At 43.9% G+C, this 7,889-nt stretch overlaps 1 protein-coding gene across 4 annotated transcripts in view; it reads left to right on the plus strand.

The window, feature by feature from the left end:
* golga1 (golgin A1) overlaps positions 1–7,070 on the plus strand; it is a 20,957-nt gene extending 13,887 nt beyond the window's left edge. For all 4 annotated transcript variants that reach the window (XM_031876805.1, XM_031876804.1, XM_031876807.1 and 1 more), the window contains 6 exons: positions 6–166; positions 323–481; positions 1,347–1,406; positions 3,076–3,300; positions 3,397–3,483; positions 4,536–7,070. In XM_031876805.1, coding sequence (XP_031732665.1) covers positions 6–166; positions 323–481; positions 1,347–1,406; positions 3,076–3,300; positions 3,397–3,483; positions 4,536–4,616 — 773 coding nt within the window. In that variant the 3' untranslated portion in view covers positions 4,617–7,070. The remainder of the gene's footprint in view (positions 1–5; positions 167–322; positions 482–1,346; positions 1,407–3,075; positions 3,301–3,396; positions 3,484–4,535) is intronic.
* Positions 7,071–7,889: the final 819 nt, after the last annotated feature.

Here is a 7,889-nt window from a genome sequence, read left to right on the forward strand (position 1 = left end):
TGCAGAGGTGCAGTGTCGGCAGGCATCACTGGTGCAGCTGCAGGAGGAGGTGGAGCAGCAGCGAGCCCAGCTCGAGCAGATGGAGCTGGATAAAGACTCCCAGCTGATCAGCCTGAGGGAGGAGCTGCTCAGCCAGACGCAGCAGCTAGATAGCTGCCAGGCGCGGGTTAGCACTCACACACACACACACACCTCAGGAATACCTACATGTAGGGCTCGACCATAGGGCATATAAATAATATCTATATTTGCAGGCTATGCTGTGATATGCAATCTATGAATATGAATTAACGGTCCGCGTGGTATTGTATGTGCTGCTCAGATCTCGTACCTGGAGGTTGAGGTGGAAACCTTGACAGAACAGCTCCACAGCCCTGAAGTGTGTGAGGAGGATCAGAACGGCAGTGTGACGGTGGATGATCTGGATCACATTCAGAAAGTCAACAGAGAGCTCGAGCAGCAGCTCTCCGACAAGAACAGGGTCAGTTACCTTTTTACTGCCATCCTGCAGTCCTGCTGGCTCTTAGAGAGTAGCTGCACACTTCAACGTGTTGTTTAATCTGTAAACTAAAGGATACGACTGTACTGGGATGAAACACAGCAACTTTATAATTATTTGCATTTCAGAGTCGAAAAATGGCCCAAAACTCCATCTACTGTTTTTGAATCAGCCGTTCTCTTGCAAGGCCAATTCTGAGATAGAATTGACTGTTTGGGACGAGTCTATGTCATGAAATAAAAGAATGTTAACGAATTGAATCAGACTCCCTTCTCGCCTGTAACCAATGTGTAGCATTACATTCACAGCACAGCTCAAGCCCGCTTCTGCTTTTCTGTGGACATGAAATGAAGCTATCAGCACATTACAACAACCAGTGAGTCCGTGTTGAGGACTGGGTATCTGGTGATAGCCATGTGCTTTCCTACGCTGTGACAAGTGTGTGAAGATGAAGCATTCATTTGTTTAATTTGTCTTTATTTAATGGCTGGCTAGCTAGCATGCAAACATTAGCTTGCTAATTCCACCACGTTTTCATTCTAACGTTAAAAATGTCCTGAACAGCGAGCTGGTGGCCAGCGGCAGCGTTGGGTCCCTCCTCCCTGCCGCTAGGAGAGCAGATTGCCACTGTGGAGACAGAGGTGCTGGGCTTTGTGAATTGTCTGTTTTCAAAGCTGGTGCCTGCTCTCCTTCTGGGAACTTGTCTCCCAGCAGTGGGGAGCGAGTTAATGGGACTGTTGGTGTACTTGTTGTCTCAATTGTGGTCTGATAAACAGCAATATCAATATCGGCTTCAAGCAGCTACATTCGATCAGCACACATAAAACACACTGACATTGCTTTGCAGACCATCAAGCAGCTGCAGCAGAGACTGGCAGAACTGAAGAGGACGCTGCAGAAGGAACTGGTGAGTTTTCCTTTGCTCTCACAATATGTCTGCAAACTGAGCATTTCTTGATAAGGGAGCTGGTCCACCCGGTTCTTGTTTAAATTAGCTGCCCGTCACTATGAGCAGCCAAGGGTCACCAGTTAACACGGTCACTTGTTAAACCAAAACATGGGACACCATTGAAGGCTGTGTCTTCTGTTTGTGATGCAAACTGAGCACAGTTTACTTTGTGGTCAGTAGTTTGCCCTATTTAGAGCAGCTAATGATTTATTTCTGATTATGGATTTATTCTGGGGGACCACCGTAGCCCCTCGACAGAGACCGTGTCTTTACGCTGGTTCATTCCAGACGTCACCCATGTAAACTAATTGGGCTTTTCACCCAGGAAGCAGCTGGCTCACGATCTTTTAGAGATATTTTAGTGTCTGGTCTATTTTCTAGATAACACACCAATGATTTACAATCTATAACTGTGACAAAGTGAGTGAGAACACACCATTTGTCCCCATATTACACTGATCTATCAATCTATGGAGTATGTACAGGTAGATTTGTAGGTTCGTTGTGATTTTACGCTGTTTTACATTGTTGTGAGTGTATAGCAAATTGTAAACCATATAAAATTGTTGGCTACCTAAAGGGGTGCTGTGAGGTAGAGCTTTTGTCTATTGGAGTCAGTAATTGGTGTCACCTGCACTCATGGTAGAAACTAGATCCTGCTGATAGGAGGCTCTATATAAGGACATGACTCTGACTGAGCAGGGGAGAAAGGAAGATTAGTGTGTAGCTGTGTGCACGTGATTATGTTACTTGATGATGAGTTGAGTTTTATTCAGTTAAGCTAAGTTAACAGTTTGTTTGTATATACGTTTGGCTACACGTGTAGCAGAGCACTTTTGTAAATAAAACACCTTTTTGTTATCTGGACAAAGTCTCTGGTGTGTGCCTCCTACCACTTCAGAAGCCACTCAGGTCAGGCTTCACCACAATAATATATATATATATATATATATATGATCTTATTCTGATAAATGGTCAAATAATATACATCCTGTGCTTTTTACCTCCTTCTCCTCTCTCCCTGCTGTTTCCCCCGATTTTCAATTACAACAAAAACCGGACCGAACTGTGTAGGAGCGTAAAGTCCTGGCTAAAGTTGTGTCGTGTGAAAGAGGCAAAAGAACCTGCTTGGAGACAAGATTCTCTGGTCTAATGAAACCGAGATTTAATTGTTTGGCCTGAATTCTAAGCGTTGGGTCTGGAGAAAACCAGGCACCGCTCACCATCTGTACAATACCATCCCAACAGTGCAGCATGGTGGTGGCAGCGTCATGCTGTGGGGGAGGGGTTCAGAGGCATGGGTGACAGGGTTGCGGGAAAGCTCAACAGAGCAACGTACATAGAGATCCTTAATGAAAACCTGGTCCAGAGAGCTCAGGTCACCTTCCTGCAGGACAATGACTCAAAGCACATAGCCAGACGTGTGTGAATGTCCTTGAGTAGCCAGAGCCCAGACTTGAACCCAACCGATTTAAACTCTTGTTTTCACTTTGTTGCTTCGGGGTATTGAGTGTAGGTTGATGAGGGAAAACATGAACTTAAACGATTTTAGCACAAGGCTGCAACACAACAGAATGTAAAAGAAGTGAATACACTGTACAAGTGTTTCCTTCTCTGTCCTCCATAGAAGCTCAAGCCTGAGCCAGAAGCTGAAGGGAAGGAGAGGTTTCCAGAAAGCCGAGCAGAAAAACAAGAGAGGGTTTATCCTGACCCGCTGCCAGCATCTACACTGAGCCCCCCGACCTCCAAGACGACGGTGACCAATACCTCAGACCTCAACGACTCACGAGAAATCAACTTTGAGTATCTCAAGCACGTCATACTCAAATTTATGTCATCCAGAGAGGCTGAGGTAAGTCCTCAGTAGGTCTGCCTGGTTTTTATTGACGAAATGACTGATCCTGGTTCTGTTACAAACCCAGCCTGAATCTGTGTCTTGCTCCGTCAGGCTTTCCAGCTAATACGAGCCGTATCTGTGCTGCTAAACTTCAGTCGGGAGGAAGAGGACATGTTGAAACAAACTCTGGAGTACAAGGTTGGTATTCAGTCTGCTGCTTCAAGCACTTCATTTCAGGTTCAGACCGACCGCTGCTGAATGCGTCGGTAGAAGATAGAGACGCCTCGACTGGAGATGTAAACCATCTAAGCAGAGATAATAAGAACTAGATCTAAAGGAGAATACATATTTGAAAGCAATACAGAATGCCTGAGTGCCTGACTTTATGTTCCACTAGATTTTTCGATTTTTAATTGTCACCTGCATTTTGTGTTTTTTTTTTTTTTTTTTATGTAAACAAAGATTTTTTTCCTCCATAAATTGATGGAGAAAAAATGTAATGCTCAAAATGTGATGGGGGAGGAGCTAAACCAAACACAAGAGGTGTGTAGTATGCAACAGTGTAGTAGTTGGTAACAGTTGAGATCAAAATGAAGGCAGTCTGAAGGTGGGTGTGGTCCGAACAAGGGTGCTGGAAGTAGTGGGGTGGGAGCCACCTCAGGCCTTTACACACGGGGCGTGACGCATGAAAACACAAAAAAAGCTAAATAGTTGCCGGCAAATATTTAGCATCAAAACTATTCATACCAGCAGGGATGCAAAGTTGCCAAAGTTGCGAGACACTGTTTCAATAATAGGTGTCGATAGATTGGTGCAGGCTGAGGACCAACTAGCAGAATCCTGTTGACCCAGAGCCGCGTCCGGCAGTCTGTCTGAGCTAAACTGTTAGCATAAAGCTACTGTTTTTGCATTTCCTTTTAGTGAGATGCTCTCAGTGAATGGGATTTCCTTTTAGAATACACTCACGCGGTGTATATGTCTAGGGCTTTTATTCTGAAAGGTAAGAACGGAAGGAGTGGATCTGGTCTGTCGAGGTTGAAAGGAGTGAGACAGTTTGCCGTCTTGGTTTGGACCTCTGAGCCTCTGACCTCTTGATGCTTTTATTCACCGTGCAAATGCTCAACCTCATTCCGAAAGAGAAATCATGGCTCTGTATGGCCGTGTAATATTGTGTGAAAGTATTGATGACAAACATATATTGATGTGCAAAGGCCTCTCTTTACCTGGTGACTGCTATGTTTGTGTTCTAGATGTCCTGGTTTGGATCCAAGCCTTCTCCAAAGGGAACCATCCGCCCTTCAGTCTCAGGCACCTCGCCTCCGTGGAGCTGATGAGCAGCAGGAGGAGCTGAAGTGGTGGAGATGAGGGAACCACGGCATGCTCTGTGTGGGAAGGGCTGTTTTGTTCTGCTCTGTGGGGACAGAGAGGGGCTGCACAGTATGTTCATAATCAGATGATGATTTTTAAATGACGACATTTCCTCGTCAGTGGTTCAGGCAGACTTTTGGCCATATGTTTAGAGGATAAACTGACGCACGTCATTCATACCGGAATTTTAAGAGTGTAATTTTTCTTCCCCGACGTATGTCACAGATATGTTTTCAATTCTGTGAAAACTGCAAAAAGTGAATTATTCAGAAAATGAGATGCAGAAATTGAAAGAAATAACGGACTGACTCGACTGTTTCCTTAGGAGCTGCCTCGTTTCTACCCAGACTCAAAATACACAAGTCACATCTGTTTTTGTTGGAACAAGACAACAATACGACTTGATACAACTGTCTTCACTGGACAGGTGGTGCAGCTTTGATAGCTTGTTACCTGGTTAATCTTTCTATTATAATCACAGAGGGCTTCTTAATGAAAATGACTGGTACAGGTCACCACAGCCGGTGTGGTTTCAGTGTCAGTGAGACTCTAGTAGAACATGCCAAATGGACATAAATGGTTCACATTTGTGTCAAAGGATCTAAACTGGTCTAGATTTAGAGTTTGAAGCCTGTGGAAGTCTTCGTGATAGCATTGAAAGGAATGTGTGTGTTGACTATGTTCTGATGGCCAAGGAATGCAGTTAATATAAGACTACTTTACAAAGCTCCGAGCACAATCAAGGCTTTCCATTCACAGTTGGATTTCATGTCCAACAGCACCCCGAAATTCAAGAATTTTCTTGAGAAATTAGAGTGCTGACATTTTACCATTTGTGATTGATGGTTAATGATAAGTCGTGATTATTTGTGTATAATTTTAAATCATCAAAAGTAGGTTGGGGGTGTACGTTTTAATGAAAGTTCCTTGGTTTTATTTCTCTTTAAAATGACATTTTCACCAAATCTCTTTACACTGTAGTCCCACTTGTCTTTTGTCGTCTCATCAGTGCAGGACGCATTAACTGTCAAGTCTGTACGCCCCGAGACCGGAGCTTGCTCTCAGTGGGATCCGATCAGCCAGACCACATGCAGAGGTGGCCTTTAATGAACAAAAAAACTGGGGAATTCTATAGTGAAGAATTTCTAAGAAATGAAAGGAGTTTATCACTGAATCGGCAGAGCTTTGGTAGCGGCTGTCTTCTTATACCGTAGGTAGGAAGGGCACGCAGCAAAGATAATGTGGGACTTTTATTGTGAAGAATTTAAAGGAAATGCGATGTGTAGTTATCAACATTTCTTTTGCCACTTCTTTGACCATGAAAGTTATTCTGCCAGGCAGGTTATATTGAAGTATCAAGTCTGGACACACTCACCCGAACACAATAAAGTCACATTAAAAAGACGGAAATCCCCAGTAGATGGTCTGAGCTGTGGTCTGGTTGAGATGGTTTAGGCTCATACAAGTATTGCAGTATAATATATACAGAGTTAAAAATTCTGGAAATTATAAAATTTTTACGTTTACACAAACATTTTTGATAAGGATTCCTTAAATTTGGTTCATAAAGAGTTGGGACCAAGGAACTTATTACAGTGTAATAATAAACGTGTCCGTGCTCTCTGGTAGACAACATGCAGTATGCGTGGTGACCTATCGGAGTGCAGTATGCGTGGTGACCTATCGGAGTGCAGTATGCGTGGTGACCTATCAGAGTGCAGTATGCGTGGTGACCTATCGGAGTGCAGTATGCGTGGTGACCTATCGGAGTGCAGTATGCGTGGTGACCTATCGGAGTGCAGTATGCGTGGTGACCTATCAGCCAACATGCATTCTGAAATCAGCCATGCTGTTGGTCAACAGCTCATTTAAATGGGTTGCAGAACCTAAGTGCTTGGCCATTGAACTCGTACGATAACGAGTTGAGGCTCCCAGCAGATGTTCCTCACCAGTCCTCCTGTCCTCTGGGTTGGCAGACCCTAATCTAACCATGGTCCCAACCTACACTACCTGTGGGATGGTGAATATGGAGCTTGGAAGTGCTGCTCTGAAGGCTCAGGTCAGGGTAAAAACGTCTGATACTGGAGGAATAAAAATGGCTGCCACGGCTGATGCTATCTGTACGCACAGACTGTCCTTTAACACCAATATGAATGATTTAGACTATGGTTGTCCATTTGGATAATATAACAATGTGATGATGACAATTTACGTGACATTGTCAATGATGACTGGAGAAAATGCTCTACCTTTACCTGCCTTTGCTAATGTAAATGAAAGTACATTCCACAGTCCTATTTATATAGAGAAATATGTACATACTGTATGCATTAAGAACTTTATAAATCAGTGGATGTAAATGGTTTGATGTGACCAGTTTGCAGTATTTATCATCATCATAATCATCGACCAAAACCCATGTGTGTTTCTGCCTTTTCTTGTCACTCATCCTGCTTCCAAGTCCTGCATATTTGGTGGGAATGGTAGATGGACTGTACTTGTATTTCTCTTTTCTAGACCACTCAAAGCTCTTTAACACTACATGTCATCATTCACCCATTCATACTGATGACAGGAGCTACCATGCAAGGTGCACCTGCCCATCAGGATTCTAACTAACATTCATACCACTACTGTCGCTCAGTGGTAGAACTTTAATCAGAGGATCGGCGGTTCGATCCCCGGCTCCACTAGTCCATGTCGATGTGTCGTTGGGTAAGACACTTAACCCCAGATGCTCCATAGCTGTGCTTATGGTGTGTGAATGTAAATGTTAGTTAGAGTCCTGATGGGCAGGTGTCACCTTGCATGGTAGCTCCTGTCATCTGTGTGTGTGAATGGGTGAATGATGACATGTAGTGTTAAAGCTCTTTCAGTAGTCAGAAGACTAGAAAAGAGAAATACAAGTAGAGTCCATTTACCATTTACCCATTCACACACCACAGACACAGCCTACGGGAGCAATGTTTCCAGTTGAAATTGGGTGAGAGACGGGTACACCCTGGACAGGTGCTGCAGTCAACCACAGGGTTGACACACGTGGTCAGCTGTAGTATATACACTTTCTTATTTTTTTAAGTATGCCATTTTGAACGCAGTGAAAGAAAAAAATCATTCAGACCTTTGGGAAACAAACTAAACTACATGTTTTTGGACTGCTGGAGCAATCCAGAGAACACCCTTCAGAGAGCACCCAGAGAACACCCTTCAGAGCACCAGGAGAACACCCTTCAGAG

Source organism: Anarrhichthys ocellatus, unplaced genomic scaffold, assembly GCF_004355925.1.
Source record: "Anarrhichthys ocellatus isolate YVR2014 unplaced genomic scaffold, GSC_Weel_1.0 scaffold116, whole genome shotgun sequence".
Classification (NCBI taxonomy): Eukaryota; Metazoa; Chordata; class Actinopteri; order Perciformes; family Anarhichadidae; genus Anarrhichthys; species Anarrhichthys ocellatus.